Below are 24294 nucleotides of genomic sequence, written 5' to 3' on the forward strand. Positions count from 1 at the left end.
TGGAGAAAAGGGAACCCTCATACACTGCTGGTGGGAATGGAAACTGGTGCAGCCACTATGGAAAACAGTATGGAGATTTCTCAAAAAATTAAAACTAGAAATACCTTATGACCCAGCCATCCCACTACTGGGTATTGCTCTCCTTTTATAATTGAGTAAACCAAGGGTCAGAGAGGTGGTTTTTGTCAAGGTGCTCTAGCTATATACGGATAGTCTGATTCCAAAGTCCAGTGAGCTCATTTTACTGCTCCAGAGGGAGAAGAGGAAGAAAATAGAGAGGGGAGAGACAGTGCTGGAGGAGGGAGGAGGGGAAAGGGGACTACACTGGGTTTTATCTCTAGCAAGGGCCTGAGATACCTTTGGGGCCAATGCAGGGCCAGGCCAGCTGAAGGCGGGGTGGGTGGAGCTGAGCCAAGGGGGAAGGAATAAATGTTAGGTCCTGACCCACAGCACCCACCGTCATTCGTTCGTCCTCAGTGCAGGGCAACAGGTAAGAGTTGCTTTCAGCCTGGTGCCCTCTTTCTGGTCTGCCTGCCCACCTCACCGCTGCACAGCTGACTCTCTGGCCTGACTAGATCTGACTTTGTTTCTTAGAATCTACCTCTCTGTCATTTTCTTCCCCCATACCCCATGCCTCTTCCTGTCTTTCCCTTTGTCTTTTTCCCCCTTGTTTCCTCGCCTTTGTTACTTTTCAAGATCACTCCATCTCTGACACTCTAGCTTTCTCTTATTTTCCTTTCGTCTGAGTTCTGTCTATATCTTTTTTTTTCTAAGTCTCTTTTTCTCCTTTTCCAACTCTCTTCTACTCTGTGTCTCTCAGTCTCTCTCTTTCTGTCTCTCTCTGTTCCACTCTTTCTCTGTCGTCCAGGAAGATGTCTTGATATCTTTTCCTGCAGTTCTCCGGTCCTCCCTTACTTTGACTCCTTCTCTCTGCTTAGCTGACAGCAGAACTCAATGGGTCAGAGCCTAGGAGGCCAGAGGTAGGGAGAGGAAACTGAGGGAATGTGGGGACAATGGGAATGATGAATTGGGTAGGGAGAGATTTAAAGAAATTGAGAGATAAATAATTAACATAAATAAGAGGAGAAGGTGAGAGGAATATTGTATCATTGAAAATCAATAGATTTGTATTTTCACTCAGATTCACTGTGAGATCCTAGGCAAGTCAGTTACCCTCTGAAAAAAGAGCTTGGCCTATGATTTCCATGGCCTCTTCTCATTTTGATTTTGTGGTCTTCTAATTTTTCTGTTTGTAAGAATTTCTGATTCTCTGATTCCAGTTATCTGAAATTCTCTGTGATTCTTCCATGACAAGAAGAGGGTGTTAGGAAAGGAAGTAAGGTCAGGTGCTTCCAACTCTTGAAAAGAAGTGATCACATCCCCTCCAGACCTAACTGATCCTTGAAAAGTAGGCCACAAAGGGGAGAAAAGAGACAAGGAATGTTACAATGAGTGGTTTCTGGCTCTCTGCTGGGGTACAATTGTGGTTAGCCCTTCTGATCTCTGGGACTACAGGTTGGCTGCTGACATGAGAGGATTTTAAGGTGCAGGGAAACCTACTAGTAATGATCTGTCACTTGGCCCCAAATTTCACCATTATCTCTTTGGGTGAAAGCATTGTTTTAAGAAGACCCCTGGCAAAGATTGCCGCACAATGGGTACACATGTTGCTAAATGGTGAAATGAATGAATGAATGAGTGTTTACCAGTGCCTGAAATTCCACTTCAGTTAGAAATCTGTTCTTTCGGTAGAGGTCACAGCTCAAAATCAAATGCCCCAGAAAGGGGCCTGTTAGTGCAGCAGAGCAAATTAATGTCTACAGTCAGGTTCTCAGTCAAGAAAATATGTAGTAATATTTGAATCATAGATCCATAGTGGTTAAGTTAGTAGGCTCTGGAGCCAGATTGCCTAGGTTTAAACCCTGGTTCTCTTACTTACTAGCTCTGGGACTGGACAGGTTACTTAATCTTTTTGGGCCTCAGTTTCCTCACTTTTGAAATAAAGTTGATAATAGTGTCTACCTCACAGAGTTGTCATGAGGATTACAAAAGTCAATGCATGTGAAGCATTTACCATAGGGTTTGGCACAGTGAGTACTTTGTTTTTGATTATTAGAACCAGATGAAATCTATGAAGTTATCCAGTTGTCTGTGGAAAAACTGAGGCCCAGAGAGGAAAAGCACAGAGCCCAAGTTCACATAGTAAGTTGTAACAGGATAAGGACAAGAATCAGGATTGAGACAAGAATCAGCTTTTCAGACATGGTCTGGTGTATTCATGATGTGTCTTCCCTAGGCTGTACCTTCACTTTCCCTACATAGAAAATGTAGAAATTAAAAATAATAGCTAACACTTTTTTCAGTATTTACTCTGGGATAGGCGTTCTTCTATATAATTCATATAGATTATCTTACCGAATCTTCACAACATCCCTGTGAAATAGATTGTCCTTGTTATTATCTAAATTTTATAGATATAAGACATAGAGCTGAGATGTGACTTTTCTAAGGTCCCAGAGCTAGTGAATGGTGGAAGCAGGAATCAAACCCAAGTAGTCTGGCTCTTAATACCAAGTAGGCTGTGATCTTAATACCCTAAATTGCCTAAAATACTTCCTTGATTCAATTTTACTCACTCCAATCTCATGATAGGTAGTGGGATGCAATGGAAACAGAGCTCAAGGTAACTAGGCTACAAAGTTATGGGTCATAAAGATGGACAGGCAGAGCAAGGTAGGGCCAATTCCAGGAAAGGAGTCTCAGAACAGAGAAACTGCAACTGAAGTTTGAAAGAGCTTGATAATTCAACAAATTCCAGGAAGTGGTCTATATTTTCCCAGGTCCCTGAGAATATCATGGCCAAAAGCCCCTTAGAGATGACGAATGTATTCAACTTCTGTTTTATACATGGGGGCAGGAGTAGGCCTTAATCCACCATCATCCCCAGGGAGGACTGGACTTTGCTTCCAATCTTGGGGGCTTTCCTTTCCGTTATGTATCCCAGTGTTGTTGTCATTATTGTTGTCAGTGTTGATATTGGGGAAAGGAGTTTGCGGGAGCCTGGAACTTGGCCATCTGCCTTGCCTGCCTCTCCCTGGGCCATCCACCCCTCCTCACCACAGAAAGCCAGGGTCATCCCCAGCCAGATGCTCAGATGTGATTCTAGAAAGGAGCTCCTCTTCTCTCCCACACCCTGATCTCAGCTTGGGGAGTGGTTGGACCCCAGTGGTGATAAACTCTCGGAGCTTTATCTATGGTCTGCAGACTCAGTCCTGAGCCCTTTAGCCTTGGCAGGCAGGCAAGGGAAGGGAAACTCATATCTCCAGATACGAGGTAGGCATTGGATCCAATTCATTACTTACTATATGAGGGAGGCATAAATAACTTACATTTGACAGCTGATGAAAGCTGAGACCCAGAGAGGGGAAGTGACTTTCTGAGAATGTCCAACAGAGAGTTGGGGAGTTGGAATTGAAATTAAAAGTTCTAACATTTATTGAAAACTTACTATGTGCCAGGTGCTGTCCTAAAGGCTTAACATGAGTTTCATTTAGTCCTGTCAACACCCCTTTGCCTTTCCCAATTTCAGGGCCCACACGCCCTGCCCCACATACTAACCTATGATAATCTGTGAAAGTTGGAAGGAGGATGCTCCAGGGTGAAACAAGGGGAAGAGATTGTTTTGTGAGTTAGGGAGAGGGTGCTTGCTCTGTGAGATCTGGAATGGAGGGGTGTTGCTGTATAAGAGGTGAAGGAGGTTGCAGTGTGAGGACAGGGCCAAAACTCCTCATGTTCACTTGTCCTTCACAACATAAAGCCCTATATACCAGAGGTGCTGTTAGATTCTACTCAATAGCTCTCTTGCTGGTGCTAGGACCTTAGTCTTTCCACATTCCTCTGCATCTCTCCCATTGTCCTGTCCCATATCTTGTCTCACCCTCTGATGCTGGATTTCCAGTTTGCCCTTTTTCTTTTAATCTGTTTCTCTTTCTTGCTCTCTCCAGCTGTCTTTCTCTTTGTATCTCTCAGCCTTCCCTCATCCCAACCCTCAACCCACCTTAGCCACCTCTCTGTCTCTATCCGTTGATCTTATCTCTACTCCCTTATCTCTGCCTCTCAGTCTTTCTCTCATCTCCCTTGGTAGGGTCGAGTTCTTCTTCCCCTAACTCTTCTTTGTTTCTCTCTCCCAACCCCAACCTCTGACAGCATTTCTCCTTTATCTTTGTGCCTGACTGACTCTCTGACCCTGCTGGATTCTCTTCTTTCCTGCTCTCAGTTTTCTGGGTCTTTGTATATTCCTCTATGCTCCTTGATCTCTCCTCATGTCCTTTTTGTGTCCCTTTGTCTATCCGTCTCTGCCTCTACCACTGTTCTGTCACTCAATCTCCCTCTCTTCTCTCTTTTACCTTCTTTCTCTCATCTCAGTCTCTTTCCCTATCCTTTTGTATTTCCTATCATCCTCTTGTCCTCTGTTTTTCTGGATCACTCCTCCTCTTTTTGTTCTTATCTCTACCCTGTTCCCTTTCCTTCTGGCTTTGATCTCTTTCTCTCCCACAATTTCTGTTCTTCTAACTCCACCACTACCACTGTACCTTTGTTCTCTCTCACTTTTCTCCTTTTATCTTTCTTAATTTTTATTTTCTTCTGACTCTTTCTGTACTATCCTACTCTTTCCTCCATTTGAGTCCCTGTTCATTCACTAATTTACTCCCAAATTCAACAAATATTTATTGAATGCCTACTATGTGTATTTGTTTTCTATTTTTTTTTTCTGATCTTCTCACTGTTCCCTTTCTCTCCTCTGTCTTAGCCTCTGCCTCTTTCATTCACCCACAGACTTGTTTGTCAGACTACTTGGGTCTTTCTTTCATCCTCTTCTCTATCTGTGCATTCCTAAAAAGCCAAGAGCAAATCCAAAGAGTGAAATACCCGCCTGGTGGCACATGGTCTAAGGCCTGCCCTTTCATCCTGTTCCCTGAATCTACTTAAGTTGGTACCTGTGGCTTCAAGCTCCTTCTCCCTCTCTGGCTGGGCATGCTCAGGAAACATCAGGAGCCCTGGTCAATGGCATCTGTCTGCGTTAGTAGGCTGAATGTTTACTTGGATGAGGCCAATATTCTTAGAAAGCTTCTTAGCCTTAAGTGTTGATCAAAGGGTTGGTGGATTGTCAACTCTCATCCTGCCACACACAATCACACTTCAATGATCCTCACCATCATTGAAGCATCATTCAGTAGAGTCTGAATCAGAATTCAGGCTTTCTGACCTCCAGTTGGAACTCTTTCCTTTACCCTTTTGTCTAATGGTCAGTTTCCTATTTCTTTCTCTCTGCTACTCTATTGGTACATTTTAACATTGGGAAAATTCCTACCCTGGAAAGACAATAAGGGTTTCTCTGGGGAGGGTAACGAGCATTGGGTAGGAAGCTAAAGGCAACCAAACACAGGAATGACCCTTGGCTTTTGGCCAGAACTTCCTGATGGATTCTCATTTCTTCCACATCTTCTGCAGGACTTCGGGCTCAAGATGGTGGCAGCAGCCATATTGCTACAGCGCTGCCCAGTGCTTGCCCGGGGCCCCACAGGCATCCTGGGCAAGGTGATTAAGACTCACCAGTTCCTGTTTGGTATTGGACGCTGTCCCATCCTGGCTACGCATGAACCAATCTGTTCTCAAATCCACCTTAAGGCGACAAAGGCTGGAGGAGGTAAGAAGAGGCTGCTGGCAAATGGGGGAGAATGTCTGGGTCCTGGAGACAAGGTTCCAGGTCATATTGGCCATCATTTCCTAATAATTGGGAGGGTTCATGTGAAAAGTATCAAGGCAGAATGAGCTGGCCTAACAATACACCTGGCATCTGACTTCTGCCAGTGTCTCTAAAAAGAGTCGCACTCTCATGCGTGTCACACTCTATATACTCCAGTCATGCTGAAACTACTTAAAATTGCCTGGATCAACCCTGTTGTCTCAAGCTTCTGTGGCTTTGCTCCTATCAAATGACCCTTTCCTTTGACACTTACCAGAGTATGTCAGACTTCTTGTGAGAGATTTTATCTCCTTTGTGAAGCCCACCTAGACCTTTAGCCTGTGCAATTTCGATTTTGGGTCATGTCTCCTCCCTCTTCTAGCCTTCCATAGCCCATGTCCTTCCCCTCATCTCAGCACTGTTCATAATGTGTCTTCAGTGTATGCCATTCCCACCAGCTTAGGAGCTTCCGTAGTACAGTGACCAGATTCATCCATATCTGTGTCTCTACCATAGCCTGAGATGGAGTTTTGGAATATCGTAGGTCTTAGTAATCATTGTTAAACTGAACTTATGACTAGAAATGCACTGCCATGTACTCTTTTACCTTTGTATAGACTCTCCATCTTGGGCTAAAAGCCACTGTCCCTTCATGCTGTCAGAACTCCAGGATGGGAAGAGCAAGATTGTACAGAAAGCGGCCCCAGAAGTCCAGGAAGATGTGAAGACTTTCAAGACAGGTTGGAGTCAAGTTCTACCTTATCCAACCTCTACTCCTAATGTCCGAACTCACTTCATCACAGTCCTGAAGTAGGCTAATTCAAGGTCAGCTAGTACACATCCCACCACGGGAAGTCCAATCTTTTCTAGGAGAACCATGGTAGGCAATAGCTTAGACTGTGCACTGAAATGCACACATATGTGCACAGACTCCTGTAACTTTTAGCCATTAGCCTAAAATTAGCCCTGTAGAGTTCTGCCTTCTCTCTCACAAGTGGCTAAATGGATCCCAAAAGGCTGGGCTCCAACATTTAAGCAATATCAATCTATGACAATCTGTATTTGCATGAAACAGTAAGTATTGGAAGCAGGTACATCCTTTAGAAGGGTATGGAGCCCGGGGCAACTCACCTGGTGCAGACCACTCAAGATAATCCATTTGATAGATGGCCACACTGTTGACATCTTTCATAGGCCATTTTGGGATATCAATAAGGATAAAAACTTCAAAATAGAATTTTAATGACATTCAAAAAAGAAGAATAGGGGCTGGCCCCATAGCCGAGTGATTAAGTTTGGGTGCTATGCTTCAGCGGCCCAGAGTTTCGTTGGTTTGGATCCTGGGCGCAGGCATGGCATCACTCATCAAGCCATGCTGAGGCAGTGTCCCACATGCCACAACTAGAAGGACCCACAACTAAAAATACACAACTATGTACTGGGAGGCTTTGGGGAGAAAAAGGAAAAAATAAAATATTTAAAAAAAAAAAAAAAGAAAAAGAAGGTACACTGCCATGCATCTACCTTTCAAGTGTAAGAGCCAAGGTGGTTGCCCCAGTTACCTCACCCAAGGGAAAGTCCTAGTGGGGAGAAGTGTGATTCACCTTATGGAAGGTTTCCTGACACGGGAATCTCCATTAGGGAGATGAGTAGGGGCTTGCTTTGCAGAAAGCTTCTCTCTGCAGAAAGCTTCCCCACTTCATGAATTTGAATTTTGACATGTTATATTGAGTTTAAAGAGGATGATACACGCTTTCTTTTTTCCTCGTCTCTTCATGGCCAATGAATCTCACACTCCTTCTCAGACCTGCCCAGTTCCTTGACCTCAACCAGCCTGAGGGAGCCATTTTCCAGTCCCCAGGAGCCAGAGCAAACTTCAGAGAAGGTCACACATCTGATTGAGAACAACATGGCTGGTGAGTTTGCTTAGGTAGAAATAAAGGGAGTAGGAATATGGAAGGAATGCTGAAAGGGCTTCTGACACAGTAGAAGAAATGGTAAGGAAGTGCTTTGGAACCAAAGGGAGTCTTTGTTCAAATTTGAATGCTGGTTCTTGCTGGATCTGTGTGTTTTGGCAAGTAAGTCATTTCCCTTCAGTGGGATTTTAATACCTGCCTCAACAGGTTTTAATGAAGAGGAAATAAAATTACATTTATGGAGGTGTTCATAGCTTCTTATGAGGCCTTATTAAATATTTAGTTTATTCCTATTATTTCTTCTCCACGCTTGCCTCAAAAACTCTTATCCTTCATACAGAGCCTTTTTCCCTGTCTTGTATGTGTTTATATTCATTTTTCATAGTGGAATTTGCCTTATTTTCCTAATATAAAAGGAACATGATTCATTGTAAAATATTTTTCAACAGATACAGGAAGGCATAAAGAGGTTAATTTAAGTCACTCAGAGTTCCACCATACATCATTAACTTTTTATTATATTTTCTTCCAGATATTTTCCTATGACTAAACACACACACACACCCCTTGTATGCTCCCCTCCACACACATGTTTTTATTAAAAATGTGATCTCATTCTACCTGGAGTTTGTTATTTTGCGTTGTTCACTTAACAATATGTCATGGGCATCATTCCATGTCCCTAAATATAGAGCTGCATAATAATTATTAATGGTTGAAGTGTGTTCTGTAGCATGGATGCAATGTAATTCAGTTAATCAAGTACCTATAATTCAGGTTATTGTTTCCAAATTTTTTGTGCGTATTCTTCCAGTTTATATTGTATATTGGTTTTACTTGCATTTAAATGTACCCCAAAAATACATATAGTATTATCTTAGACTTAGTATGGATATACTAGAAATTATTTAGCCATTCCTCTATTGGGTTGCTTCCAATTTTTCCTAATCACAAACAGTGGTGCAGGAAACATCCTTGAATGTACCTCCTAGTGCACATAGGTAAGTGTTTCTCTAGGACAGACAGTAAGAGATAGAAATTCTCAGGGTGTAAGGGTTTGTACGTTTTCAATATTAATAAATATTGCCAATTAGTCCTTCAAAGTGGTGTGCCAGTTATCAAAGAGAGCATTCATGTTCTCACACTCTCTACGGCACTCGATATTATCAAACTTTTAAGTCTTTATCAATTTGATAGATAAAAATTTGTTCTTGCAGTTTGATTTTCCCTGATTAAGTATCTTTTTCTACATTTATTGAATTGTCTGTTTATATTCTTTGCTCATTTTTCCACTGGGGTGACATTTTTTCATAGTAATTTTTCAGAATTTTTAAAAAATAAATTATGGATATCAATCATTTTTCTGTTAAACATGCTGCAAATATTTCTCTAGGTATGTCAGTATGTGCATTTTAAAAACTCTTCATACATATTTCCAAAGATCCTTGCAACAAAGATGTTACCAATTTGTACCCCTGCCACATAAGTTGCCATCTGGAACAACCATGATTTCTGTCTCATGTAATAGAGTTTTAGAGTTTAACAAGCCCTTTGGCATATATTATTTCAATTTATCCTGAGAATAGGGTTGCTCCATTTTGTAGTGGTAGTGGTTAAAGTGGACTCTAGGTTACTTACTTGTAGGCCACTTTCTTGCTGCACGACCTTGATCAAGTTACCTACCCCCTCTATGCCTCAGTTTTCTCATCTGAAAAATGGAGATCCTAATAGAACTTTCCACATATGGTTGTTGTGAGGAATAAATGAAATAATATCTATAAAGTTCCTAAGAGAAGGCATTAAATTTAATGGGCACTTTTTCAATGTTGGTTATAATAATATTAAATATTAGCTATTATTATTACTCCTACTACTATTACTATAGTTATAATAATACTACTATGTGCCAGACATTAGTTTGAGTGTACTGCATTCCATTTGTCATCAGATGCTCACAATTCTGCAAGGAAGGTATTATTAGTCCCATTCTACAGACGAGGAAATTAAAACTAAGAGAGAAGATTCATGACTTGCCCAAGGTCACATAACTAGGAAGTAGCAGAGTGATGACTGGAAACTAGATCTGTCAATACTCTTTTCACTGAAACTGGAAGTAGTGATTCCAGTAAGGAGGCTACCACACTAACCTCAAGAAAAGAGATGAGACCCTGCCAGGGCTAGGAAGCCTGAGTGAATATATGAATAAATTACTGAGTCAATGAGCGAGTGAGTGAGTAAAAGGATGGTTGAAAGAAGTAGTGGAGAGTTAATGTAGTCCAGTAAGTTAATGACTGAACAAATGAATGAATAAATGGAAAGAGAATTGAAGAACTCAAAATCAACAGCATGAATAAAATATGGACTAGCTGGGAGGTGATTTAAAATGAATTCTTCTCATCCCCATTTCCACTCCTGCAGGAAACCATGTCTTTGGTTATGACCAGTTTTTCAGGGACAAGATCATGGAGAAGAAACAGGACCACACCTACCGTGTGTTCAAGACTGTGAACCGTTGGGCTGATGCATACCCTTTTGCCCAACACTTCTTTGAGGCATCTGTGGCCTCAAAGGATGTGTCTGTCTGGTGCAGTAATGACTACTTGGGCATGAGCCGGCATCCTCGGGTCTTGCAAGCCACACAGTGAGTAGTAGGGTCTGAGCCATGAGCTTTGGAGATGCATTCAGAGAAGAGCCAAAGCCACACATGGAAGGAAAAGGCCGAGCTGGCAGTGGAAACCTGACTTCCATCCACCACCCCTTTTGTCCAAGGTCCTCTAGTATATCTAATCCTCAGATATGAACTAAGTCAGTCAACAAATCATGTTTTTCAAACTCTTGGTTGTTCAATGCTGTGGAGGAAAGGATGGAAGACCAAGCAAGGTCCACTCTCCATAAGCTCTTACTATGGCTGAGGAATGAGTATTGCCAGAGATGGTGTGTGACCTCCTCCAGAAGGCCTTCCAAGCTTCTCAAGCTCAACCTAGCTTCTCCCCTCATTCCCGAGTGCCTTCAGCCTGAGAAGGAGAGTCTATGTCTCCCCATTGTCCTCATCCTGCCCCCTACTTGGTCACATAGGACACAGCTCATACAGCATCACTAAGTCAACATTGACCCCCATCAAGGAAGAGAAACCTACCTAGTTCCTCACTGTCTGACAAGAGTTTCTTCTTTCCTTGTCTCCCCTGTTTTCTCCTGGCCAGGGAGACCCTGCAGCGTCATGGAGCTGGAGCCGGTGGCACACGCAACATCTCAGGTACCAGTAAGTTTCATGTGGAGCTGGAGCAGGAGCTGGCTGAGCTACACCAAAAGGACTCAGCCCTGCTCTTCTCTTCCTGCTTTGTGGCCAATGACTCTACTCTCTTCACCTTGGCCAAGATCCTTCCAGGTAAGTCTGAGGCCTTAGCTTTGTTCAGGGCTGGTATCCCGCAATACAGCATCCAGTCTCACTGCCTCCATCACTCCTTCCCTCTATCCTGACTTCACTTGCTCCCATTGCCCTTCCTTCTTACCCACCTTGCATATCCTCAACACTGGATGACCATATCCCTCTCCTTTCTCTCCTTCTGCACATAGGCTGAAGACCACTACTGAGGAACATTGCCCAAATTCATAGAAGGGTAACACCATAAATTTGTCACCTCCCAATTCAACTTGGCTCTTAACTCTCAAAAATAGTCCTTATAAGGCCAGCTCCAGTGCCCTAGTGGTTAAGTTCGGTGTGTTCCACTTGGGCAGCATGAGTTCAGTTCCTGGGCGCAGACCTACACCACTCATCTATCAGTGGCCATGCTGTGGCAGCGACTCACATACAAAAAGGAGAAGATTAGCAAAAGATGTTAGCTCAGGGAAAATTTTCCTTAGCAAAAAAAAAAAAAAAAAAATGTCCTTCTATGTCCCTACATCAACTTTTTCAAACTTTCTTCTCCCTTCTAAAACCTGTGACTACCTCTTCCTTCACTGTTAGCAAATAACCTCACATCTTACATCAGAAAGAAAACAGAAGCCACCAAACAGGAACTCCTTTAACTTATAGCCACCAAACCTACAAGCTTATCTGATTGTTCATCTACCCTCCTTTCATTCTTTCCTTTTACAATTTGAAGGTTCATCTCTCCTTCTGCCTAAAACCAATTCCATCACTTGTACGCTGGATTCCACCTGGATCCCATCTTCTCACTCTCCCACTCTCTAGCCAATAATGTCCACAACACATATGCCTGTCATCCTTTCATCAAAGCTCCAACCCCCAGATGAATATAACTCTCTGCCTTCCCTATGTCAATCCTGGACTTATATAATTTCTCAGATGGAAGCCACTAAAATTTCATGATCCTCAACCTGTATCAGGTCCTCTATGCTGTCTGGCAATCCCATTTCCATGGTCAGCTCTCCAAGTCTCCAGGGCAGCTTTGCCAAACCTCCATTCTCCTCAGCCTCCCCATACCTCCACCTCACCCTCACGCATAGCAGATGACTTCACCTCCTACCACACTGAAAATAGAAGACCTCAGGTAGCAATGTCCTCAACTCCTTGCCACGAACTACCTACAAATTCACGAGCATCCCCACATGTCCTCTCCTCAGTCCTTCTCTCCTGTCACAGTGGAAGAGGTGAACTTTTTCTTGTTGACTAATCCTTCTGTTGGTGCTCTGTGTCCCATTCCCCTTTACCTCCTCAGGAACTTTGATCTATCAGTTTCTCTCTCTCTACTGTATCTTCAGCCTCTCCCTCTCTTTAAACATGTTTAAGTCTCTTGCATCTCAAAAAACCATTTCTCCTCATCACTCTGTAGCTACTGCCCTATCTCTCCCCTCCCTATAGTAGGCAATGTGCTTGAGAGAAGTCTCCACACTTGCTATCTACTTCCTCACTTCCTGCTGATTCTTCAGCACACTATAAACATCACCACTGCTTCTTGGAAACTTTTTCTGAGGTCACACATAAATCCAACTAAATCCAACATCTTTGGGAATTTTTTCAATTGAACTCCCTCTTCGACTGTTAGAATTCAACTTCTTTCAGTTTCCACTGCCGCCAATCCTAGCGTAGACCAACATCATTTTCTTGATTTCACCTTTGCCCTCCTACAATCTACTCTTCACAGTGATCAGAATGATATTTTTAAAATACAAGCTTATCTTTGTTACTCCCCTGTCCAAGACCCTTTAATGGATCCCAATTGCCCTTAGGACCAAATCCAAACTCTTTATCTTGGCTTATAAAGCCTTCAATAATCTGGTCTCTACCTACCTCATCAGTCTCATCTTTTGACACCTCTCCTCTCAGTTTTTCATTCAGTAATATATTCATTCATATATTCACTCACTCACTTATAAATCAGTTATTTACTTATTCATCCATTCATTGTACTTAGCTTTATACTGGGTACCATAGACAAAAAGATAAAAAGATGTGGTTTTTTGCTCTCAAAAAACTCCCAGTCTACTTGTCCTTCAAGGTAGGTCCACCAGGAAGTCATGCCTGATTTTCTCAGGTAGAAGTGATCCCTTACTCTAATGAAAGACTACAGTTCTTTGGTGTCACTGCAATTTTGGGAGGCAGGAATCAACTCCTTCCACCAATTTCCCACCTGCCCTGTCAGCACTGCCCAGTAAAAAGCCCTGCATTCTTCAGGTCCTAGAGAAAAGTCTTCCCCTCTCTGGACCTTAGCTTCCTCACTTGTACAGTAAGGGGACTGGATTCCATGGTCACTAATGGTCCTTCAAGCTATGACATGCCATGAGCTTATGATTTAAACTGTGAAAGTCTGATAAGTATCCACTCTGTAACTACAAGCAGAAGGATGCTACCTGGAAGAGGTGGGATTTCATCTAGACCAGAAAGAATCTAGCAAAAGACCAAGTCAACATACGTTCTCTGAGATAAACTCTTTTCCAAGGCTTGGTCTTGTGCCTGTGAGAATGAACCTAGTCTTTGTCCTCAGAAAACTCTAGAGCTTCTTGGGAAATTAAAATTTCCTCCACCCCAAGATAGTCAGAGGCCAGACTAGGGTTAGAAATAATTAGAGAAGGGTGTAGGGGTCAGAATTTCAGGGCAAGGGAGTTCTCCCAAGGGAGAAAGACGTGTCACAAGAGCTTCCTGAGGAGAGAGAAACAGAACAGGATCTTCAGAGGGAGGGGAGGGTTGGCTCTCTGCGTCTGCCAGGTCAGTCCTGAGGTTGAAGTGGGAATACCAGGACAGAAGCTTAAGAATTATGCATCTGGTTCCTCAGGGTGTGAGATTTACTCAGATGCGGGCAACCATGCTTCAATGATCCAAGGTATCCGCAACAGTGGAGCAGCCAAGTTTGTCTTCAGGCACAATGACCCTGACCACCTGAAGAAACTTCTAGAGAAGTCCAACCCTGAGACACCCAAAATTGTGGCCTTCGAGACTGTTCACTCCATGGATGGTGTGTATATGTGTGAGATTATGTTTACTAACACTAGTCTCACAAAAACCATGATGTTAATGATAACAGCTAACATTTATAGAGTACTTATTATGTGCCAAGCAAATTTATTAGTATTTTACATGTATTAATTCATTTAATCTTCACAATTCTACGAGGTAGGTGCTATTATTATTTCTATTTATTTACATGAGGAAACTGAGAAGCAAACAAGTTAAGTAACTTGCCTGAGGTCACACAGCCAGTAAATGACAAAGGATGGAGGCAGCTGTTATACTGATCTTACAGGTTAAGAAACTAAAGTTCAGAGACAGCAACCACTTTGTCTTGGGTAGCTCTGTAAATTGGTGCCAGAGTGAGCCTTTGCACCCTCGAACATATGATTTCAATTCCCTCACATGTCATTCCTTCCATTAGAAATAATGTGCAAATCAATCATCCTGTGTCTGGTCTCTGCAATGGAAAATTTTACAAACCATGGTCTGGGAGTTTTTTCAAGGTCCAGTATGAAGCATTGGAATCAAAATAGGTTTTGAAGTTAGACAGACCTGAGTTCAAATCCCTCCTCTGGCACTAACTGATTCTATGACCTTGGGGAAGATTTAACTCTCCAAATCTCAGTTCTCCCCAAGGCAAAATATCTGGTTGTAAGAATTAGAGATGATGGGGGCCACCCCAAGTGGCATAGCGGTCACATTCGCATGCCCCACTTCAGCAGCCCAGAGTTCGCTGGTTCAGATCCCAGACATGGACCTATGCAAGCCCTGCTGTGGCAGGTGCCCCACATATAAAGTAGAGGAATATGAGCACGGATGTTAGCTCAGGGCCAATCTTCCTGAGCAAAAAGGGGAGGATTGGCAGCGGATGTTAGCTCAGGGCTAATCTTCAAAAACAGAAAAAAAGAATTAAAGATGATGGAAGCCATTCCATTCATTATGCTCTAAGTAGAAATAAATGACCTTTACCCTCCTACCTTGTTTCCTCCCCCAACTAAAACAATGCCCAAATCATTCTATTGCTCTTGAACAGGAAACATGTTTCAGGCATCATCTTCTGAATTTATTAAAGGAAAGAGGTCCTCACTTTATTCCATTTATTTTTATTTATTTGTCACTTTGACGAAACATTGAGAGTCCATAGTATTCTCTGATTTAGCCAATATAAATGCAATCAGCATCATGTAATGATGATGCACAGGCTGTGGAACCAGACTATCCATGTTCAAATCCCAGCACGACAACTTACTAGCTTGAGCAAATTTCTTAATTACTTTGTGTCTCAGTTGCCTTATTTGTAAAATGGAGGTGATGATGATAGTTTTGAGAATTAAACGAGTTAATATATGTGAATAACTTATTGTCATTCCCACTCCCACATTCTAAAACTAGCAAGAAAGCAAAACCATCCCTTGATTATGTTTCTACCACTGAGACTACATTAGTCCATTATTTCTCTAGTGGAAACCATGTTGGGACTATTCTACTTCCTTACATTTGCAAATGAATGGTTCCTTATTTTTTTTGGTGGAAATTCTGCCTAAACTGTCTGTCCTAAAGCTGAATTTCTCCCATTGAAATAATGCCTGAGCCATCACGCTGTCCTCTTTGTCTGGAGCTCCACCTCTTGTGGTTGTCTCCCTTCATGTTGTCCTACCAGTTACTCACATTCTTTAATCCTGGCCTGGAGCCCCTGTTTCCACCTGAAGAAGTTTCTTCTGTATTCCAACTCACTGCACCTAGTAGTTTCCAGGGATAGGGAATGGCAGAAGGTGTGGGTTCTTGTATATGCAGAGTGGCCACAAAATCTATATAATACACAGCCATTTGAAGACCTTATAAACAACTATCAGCATAGAAGATGTCTAGAATAACCTTGAAACAATGATAAATCTGTGTGGAAAATGGAGAGGAACATACAGATTACTTCTAATTCACTTTCATTCAATAGACTGAGACTGAGCCTGTGGGAGGGTGACCTCAGGTAACAACAACATTGAAAGAGATGAGAGAGAAATACACTGCCACAGAGACATAGAAAAGACAAAGAGACAGAGGCACAAAGAAACACAGAGACACAAAGGTACAGAGAGAGAAAGTCTGAAGCAGACAGATTGTCAGAGAGGTAGACAGAAAGCGTCAGGTGAGGGAGGGAGGGGAGGAGGGCGACAGCGACAGAGAGGGAGGAAGGGGAAAGGAGAGAGAAAAACAAAGGCAAAGACAGAAAAATAGAGACATAGACATAAAGATGGAGATGGCCACAAAAAGAGATAATGACAGAAAGCCAGAAAGATAGAAATGGGGAGGACTAGTGAAGATATTGACAGGGCTGCCAACAGCACCTGGCTGAGGGGCTGACTGGGATCTGAAATCAGGACTGCATTAACCGGGAGCAAAAGGTAACTTCTTTCAATTTATTTAAACAAAGGCATCATATAGGCTGGTGCCAACCCTACATGGAAATACATAGACTTGCAGGAAAAGACAAAGGAAGCAGAGAGAGGCTGGAAAATGGCATATACAAGAGGACAGATATTGTCAGAATGAAGTAAAAACAGAAAGAACAAGAGGCACGCCTTGATCACAGGCTGGGGAAAACACATACATACACACACACACACACATACAGCCTGGGTGGGAGTGAGGTGAAGGCAGTCAACACATATAAAGAGGTTTGGCACAGTCCCAAGTGACGGTGCACATCTTCCCCCTTTTCCAACCCAAAGTAGTTAGGGGTCATGAATTCTATGCTGGAAATGGAGCTGGGGAAGGGTTATGATCTCCTACATCGATTCGTTGGCTTTGCTCAGGTGCCATCTGTCCCCTTGAAGAGTTGTGTGATGTGGCCCATCAGTATGGAGCTCTGACCTTCGTAGATGAGGTTCATGCTGTAGGACTGTATGGGTCCCGGGGCGCTGGAATTGGGGAGCGTGATGGAATTATGCACAAGATGGACATCATCTCTGGAACTCTCGGTGAGTGAGTGTCTTGGGCTGCCCTTATATACAATCCGAAAAGGAGGTCTCTGCAAGACCCTTTTCCTCCTCCTCTCCAAAGCTGCAGGAGCTATTTGGGTAGAATTCACAGCCCCAGGGTGCAGAACTCGTGGATTCCCTCCTTCCACTCCCACCCTACTGCAGAACTGCTGAGAAAGCCTGGGAGGATTTTTTGAGAAGACCCCTGAGCTGAGCCAAATAGCTGGGTTCAACTCAATAAGTGGAGAGCTATGGTCCTAAACTCCTGCCCCACCCCAGCCCAAAGCTTCATCTTACCTCCACTTTTCGGCCTAACCAGCTGAAGGTCCCCACCCAGTCCCTGCCTATCTAGTCATTGCATATGGCAGGCCTTGAAAGTCCTATCTCAAAGCAGCAGAATTATCAGCTCTGTCTGCCTTGTCATGGACAGGAGAGATGAGCAGAGGCCTGGAAAGGGAGTCTGGAGTTCCAGTTTCTGGTGCACCTCCTTGTGTTATCTGGGGCATAATCCTGTTCCTCTGTGCGTACCCTCCTCCTCTTCCCTGTCTCTAGGCAAGGCCTTTGGCTGTGTGGGCGGCTACATCGCCAGCACTCGTGACTTGGTGGACATGGTGCGCTCCTATGCTGCCGGCTTTATCTTCACCACTTCACTGCCTCCCATGGTGCTCTCTGGGGCTCTGGAATCTGTGCGGCTGCTCAAGGGAGAGGAGGGACAAGCCCTGAGGCGAGCCCACCAGCGCAATGTCAAGCATATGCGCCAGCTACTAATGGACAGGGGCCTTCCTGTCATCCCCTGCCCCAGCCACATCATCCCCATCAGGGTGAGAGCCCCACCTCGCCCATTTCCCTCCCATCTATCTCTTCTGGGAGCTCTCCTGCACCCAGCAAACCAACACCTGCTCCTGTCATCAATTCTTTGCTTTCCTGTTAACCATCCTTCTTATCGCCAGCTTTGTTACCTTTGAAAAATTATCAGCCATTCTGGATTAACCAGTATTTTTTTGCATTAGCTATTATGTCATGCTTATTAGACTGCACTGACCCACACAATATTGAGTACCCATGGCCTATAATTCAGTTTTTTTCAAACTGTGGATCAAGACCATTAGTGAGTCACAAAATCAGTTTAGTGGGTTATGACTAGCATTAAAAAATAGAAGAGGGGCCGGCCTGGTGGCATACTGGTTAAGTTTGCATGCTGGGCTTCGGTGGCCTGGGGTTCCCTGGTTTGGATCCAAGGTGCTGACCTACGCACTGCTTATCAAGCCACGCTGTGGCAGGCATCCCACATATAAAGTAGAGGAAGATGGGCATGGATGTTAGCTCAGGGCCAATCTTCTTGAGCAAAAAGAGGAGGATTGGCAGCAGATGTTAGCTCAGAGCTAATCTTCTTCTTAAAAAAAAAAGAAATAGAATAGAAAATGTCATATATCACCTATAGTAAGTGTATCATTTTATGAGAAATTTATTTGTTTTGTACATGTGTATATGCACATGTATGTGTATATGTGTATAGTATAGTCATGGTGTGAGATGTTATTTCTTACTGAGAATTGAAGTCAGAAACTATAAAATCAAAAGCCATTGGACTAGCTGCTATTTTGGATTTGCAACTATGTTTGAGTGTTTACTGCCTTTAAAAAATGAACTGCTACTTCTTTCTTAAATGACATCTATTTGTGTGTGTCAGCAAGTTGGGGTGTGGGAATGACCCTTTTTGTGACTGTTTTATGGATGAGAAAGAAATAGTCACTGCTCTTTGGGCTAACTGAATATTCCCTTGAAAAACTGCTTTTATAAATATGTTTTAATTAACCCAGTGACAGCACCCCAGAGGTGGCTTGGGAGGTTTATCCTCTTACCAGAACCAGCCCAAATTAACATACTACCTAACTAAAACCAGTGTCCTTGCTCTGCAAATAGCTTCAAGACAAGGTCCCTAGCACCACTTCCACCCCACCCCTTTCAAATTGATTGTTGCATCTAAGCAACTCCTTGATAGAAATTCTGGAACTTCCCCTGACCAAGCCCCTTATGAAAAAGTCTGTCCCCAAATTCAGTGGCGTTCCTCGATCTGGTTCCCTCCACCTGCTTAAGGGAGCTAGTAATAGTACGGCCAGAGTGGTAGATACTTACAGGCTTTTCTCCTGAGCCAGGTGGGTGATGCAGCACTGAACAGCAAGATCTGTGATCTCCTGCTCTCCAAGCACGGCATCTACGTGCAGGCCATCAACTACCCAACTGTCCCCCGGGGTGAGGAGCTGCTGCGCCTTGCACCTTCCCCCCACCACAGCCCTCAGATGATGGAAGACTTTGTGGGTAAGTCCTCAGCATGGATGCCTACAGCACTCTCCCTCCTTTCAGCTCCAGGATCTGAAAAAGTTGAGAGAATGGATTCCATTCAGTCTAAAAATATATTTCTGGTACATAATTTTGTACCAGACCCTATACTGGGATCATAAATGAATGAGAAACAGTCCCTAGACTTATAGGCCTCCAGTTTGGTTGTAGAGGCCATAGCAGACACAATGACTTCAAGGGGTGATCAAAGTTAAACAAAGACAGTGCATGGGGGAGTTGAGGGAGCAGAGAGGAGAGGCCTGACCCAACCCGTGGGATTCAAGACAGGCTTCCTAGTGAAGGTGACACCTGAGCTCAGTCTTGCAAGGTGAATGATATTAAAGCAAGAGAAGAAAGAGGTTGTGGAAGGGGTGTTCTTAGTAGAGGGCAAAGGGTAAAGAAAGGCAAGGTGGAGGGTGAGAAGCAGCCTGGGATATTTCAAGAACAATAAGCAGATGCTACTGAAATGTAGGGTAGGTAGTAGGAATGGAGTGGGGGAGGGGAGTGCCAATCTATGAATCTACAAAGACAACACAAGACAGGGACTGGATTGACAGGCTTATAGAGCTGACTGAGTAGCCTAGGTTTTATCCTGAAAGATGCCAACTTAGTCAATTCACCTAAAGTTTACTGGATTCCTGTTGGGTACAGTTTTTAGCACAGGGCCCGGCATAGAGCTGGTGCTCATTCCAGATGGGGTGAAAGACATGTAGGCAGTTGATGATCTAGTAGAGGAGAGACATAGACTTGAATGGTACTGGTCCGGTGTCATGAGCTTCAGTGCTCTGGGAGCTGGAAGGAGTTGCTCATTTATGGCTAGAGAGGGTAGGAAGGGTGAAATTAGGGAGGCATTGTGGATGAGGAAGTCCTTGTGCTGCATCTTGAAGTACATGTGGTATGGTGGAAGGACATTCCAGAATAAGGGAATTCCATGAGCAATGACTTAGTGATAGGAAAACAGAGAGCATGTATTGGCCACAGTCGCTCTGTTTGTCTGGAGCATAGGTAGTATCAGAGTTCAAGGAAGACAAGATAGGTAGATGCCATTCATTCATTCATTCATTTAAAAACATCATATAACACTAGCCAACATTTATTAAGTACTTACTATGTGACAAGCACTGTTCTAAACATGTTACATGTATTCACTCATCTAATCCTCATGGTGTAGAGATGCTGTTATCAGCAGTTCCATTTTATATATGTGGAAATTGAGGCATAAAAATATATAGTAACTGGTCCAAGGTCACACGGCTACTAGATTTGAACTGGGGAGTCTGTCTCTACCTCCATGGTCATAACCGCTAGGTCTACTACCTCTCTGAGCTGATGAGCCAGACTTCTGAACCTTTTTCTCAGTCCTCTCAGTTGCACTGGGCTTCAATTACAGAGCTCTCGGTACTCTCAGTTCTCTGAGTGTCCATTTATGCAAAGGCAGGAAATAAATGAGAGGCATCCACTATGACTCCACCAGTCCTTCAACCCCACGGACAACCCATCCTGGAATACCGCAAATGTTCTCAACAATCTCTCAATTTCCTCCACCACCACTTTAATCCATGTCAGTGTGATTTCTCCCTAATTTTCCTGCTTCTCTCTTGCTTCCTTCTAATCCCTTCTCCATACTGACCACCAGAGAGATTTCTCTAAAACTCTGACCATATAGCTCCCTTGCTTAAACCTCTTCTTGTTTCCCTATTGTATAGACTAGAGCAGTGGTCTCCAATGTGAGGCATGCAAGATGATATACAGGGTGAGGGGATTTATTAGAATTTTATGTTTACTTTTTATCTTAAAACATAGAAAGTTAAGCATTACCAATATTGATCTTTAATATATAGACTGACAATGATATATGTATATAGTATATAAACATACATAGATTGGAGGTACATGCTGAAATGTTTGTGCTGATAGGAATGTATAGTTCAAAATTCAGAGATCACTGGCCTGCAGAACAGTTGAAGCTCTTTGGCATGGCATTTAATGCCTTCAACATGGTGATCTCTATGTTCTCATCTCTTCCCCACATTCATGTTATTTCTCCAGCTACACTGAATGACTTGCAGTTCTCTCATTTTGCCCTACTCTCTTACCTCTGGGACTGCTAATGACGCTCCCTTCTGATTGGAATGTCCTCCCTCACCCCTTCCCCTGGCTTACTTTCTTTCATCTTCTAGACTTAGGCATCCTTTCATTCATTATTTCAACAAATACTTATTGAGTGCCTATTGTGTGCTAGACACTGTTCCAGGTGCTGGGGACCTAGTAGTAAACAAAACAGACACAAAATTACTATCCTTCCGGAGCTTACGTTCCAGTGAAGGGAGATAGCCAAAAAACACTTTAAAAATAAGCACATCTGGGGCTGGCCCCGTGGCTGAGTGGTTAAGTTCGCACGCTCCACTGCAGGCGGCCCAGTGGTTCGTCGGTTCGAGTCCTGGGCGCGGACATGGCACCGCTCATCGAGCCATGCTGAGGTGGCGTCCCACATGCCACAACTAGAAGGACCCACAACGAAGAATATACAACTATGCACCGGGGGGCTTTGGGGAGAAAGAGGAAAATATAAAATCTTTAAAAAAAAAAATAAGCACATTATATAACCTGGTAGTTCTAAGCAGTATGGAAAAAATAGAGCAGGATAAGGGGGATAGGAAGTGCTGGGGCGGGGGCAGGGGCTAGTTTGGAGGAGAGTTGCAGCATTAAATAGTGTTAAGGGTAGAGACCATTGAGGTGACACGAACAAAGATGTGAAGGAGGTAAAGGAGTTAGCTGGGCATGTATCTAAGGGAAGGGCATCCCAGGCAGAAGGAACAGCCTAGAACAGAGAAGACCACGGCACAGGAGAATTCTTTTTGTATTTGAGGAACAATAAAAAGATGAATGTGGATGGACTGGTGTAAGCAAGAGGGAAAGACGTGGAAAATTGAGGAGAGAGGGGCAATGTGGAGCCAGATTGTGTAGGGTATTGTAGGCTATTGGAAGGATTTGGGCTTTAACTCTGAAATAGAAAGCCTTTTGAAGGACTTGAGCAGAGGAGTGACATATTTGACTCAGGTTTTAACAGAACTGCTCCAACTTCTATGTTGAGAATAGACTGAAAGGGAGAAGGAGTGGACGCTGTAAGACCCGTTAAGGGGCTACTGTAATATTCCTTCCAGGTAAGAGATGATGGTGGTTCAGACATTGGAGGTGATGAGAAGTGGTCAGATTGTGAAGGCGGAGCCAATGGTATCTGCTGATAGATTGGATATGTGGTAGGAGAAAAAGAGGAAAATAAAGGATGGCTCTAAAAGTTTTGGACTGAGCAACTGGAATTGCCATGAACTGAGATGGGTAAGGCTGAACGCAGAGTAGGCTTGGTGGAGGGTAGGGAGATTAGTAGCTCAGTTGTGCTCATGTTAAGTTAGAGAAGTCTATTAGACATCCAAGTGGAAATACCAAAAAGCAGTTGGATATACAAGTCTAGAATTCAGGAGAGGAGTCGGGCTGGAGATGAAAATTTCACACCATCAGCATATAGATAGTGCTTAACAGCCATGAGACTAGATGAGATCACCCAGGGAGTGAGCATTAAAAAAGCCAAGGACAGGGGCCAGCCCAGTGGCACAGTGGTTAAGTTCACACGTTCCGCTTCTCAGTGGTCCAGGGTTTGCCAGTTTGGATCCCGGGTGCAGACATGGCACCTCTTGGCAAGCCATGCTGTGGTAGGTGTCCCACATATAAAGTAGAGGAAGATGGGCATGGATGTTAGCTCAGGGCCAGTCTTCCTCAGCAAAAAGAGGAGGACTGGCAGTAGTTAGCTCAGGGCTAATCTTCCTCAAAAAAAAAAAAAAAGTGAAGGACAGAGACCTGGCACACATCTGAGGCACTTCCGACAGTGGGGTCAGGTTCTCTCTGGGTTCTCACCCCCTCAAGGAACACCCCTCGCCCCAGGCTCCCAGGTCACAACACTGATGACATTGTGTGGTTACTGTCAGTGTCACCTTCCTCTCTAAGTTAGGAATTTCCAAGCAGATGGATTCACTTCTTGGGCCACAGTATGTCCTGTACTTAGGGAGTGGTCCAGGCCAGGCCAGTACAGCTTCAATTGTGTCAGATGAGTGCTTGCCAATCTTTTATACGTCACAGCACCCATACACAAATGGTAACATTCATAGCACACAATGGAGGAAACAAAGGAGGGTACTTTTATTTCCAAGACATCTCGAAGGGTTGAAGGGATCAATATCTTGGCATATCTGTACTGTGACATAGGGATTAAGATCTAATCTAACCAATTCTTTCCCTCTCCTCCCCCCACCACCTTCAGAGAAGCTGCTGGAAGCCTGGACTGAGGTGGGGCTGCCCCTCCAGGATGTGTCTATGGCTGCCTGCAATTTCTGTCGCCGGCCTGTGCACTTTGAGCTCATGAGTGAGTGGGAACGTTCCTACTTTGGGAACATGGGGCCCCAGTATGTCACCACCTATGCCTGAGAAGCCAGCTGCCTCGGATCCCCATTCCACTTGCACTTCACCTAGGGCTGGGCCTCCTTCTGTCCTCTGCTTTGTTGTGTGGCTCTAGCTGACTTGAGTCTGAAAATAAATAAAGAGCAAACTGCAGCCTTTGTAGCCCATTTTTTTTTTTTGGAGAGAATACAGACAACTGCACTGTATCTGACTCCCTCAGACAAGTGGCAGAACCATGAAGAAATCACAGATCACTTGTTGGTCAGACCACCCCATTTTACTGATAGAGAAACTGAAATCCAGCAAGAGGAAGGAGATTGCCAAAAACTACACAGTGAGTTGCACAAAGAGCTAGGACACTTGGCAGGTTTATTTGAAATGGCTCTTTCCCAGTAGTTTCAACAAAAATCCAGGAATTGACTCTTCACCGGCAGACCTAGAACCCAGGCCCCAGGT

The 24294-nt window shown here is 43.7% G+C and overlaps 1 protein-coding gene across 1 annotated transcript; it reads left to right on the forward strand.

The window, feature by feature from the left end:
- Nucleotides 1–369: 369 nt before the first annotated feature.
- Nucleotides 370–23991, forward strand: ALAS2 (5'-aminolevulinate synthase 2). The gene is made up of 11 exons (XM_008508864.2): nucleotides 370–490; nucleotides 5512–5707; nucleotides 6364–6486; nucleotides 7552–7662; nucleotides 10081–10303; nucleotides 10863–11047; nucleotides 13896–14075; nucleotides 16882–17046; nucleotides 17599–17867; nucleotides 19203–19365; nucleotides 23702–23991. The coding sequence occupies exons 2-11, from the start codon at nucleotides 5527–5529 to the stop codon at nucleotides 23863–23865; spliced, it is 1764 nt and encodes a 587-aa protein (XP_008507086.2). The 5' UTR covers nucleotides 370–490; nucleotides 5512–5526; the 3' UTR covers nucleotides 23866–23991.
- The last annotated feature ends 303 nt before the right edge of the window (nucleotides 23992–24294 follow it).

This window comes from Equus przewalskii, chromosome X (assembly GCF_037783145.1).
Source record: "Equus przewalskii isolate Varuska chromosome X, EquPr2, whole genome shotgun sequence".
Lineage (NCBI taxonomy): Eukaryota > Metazoa > Chordata > Mammalia > Perissodactyla > Equidae > Equus > Equus przewalskii.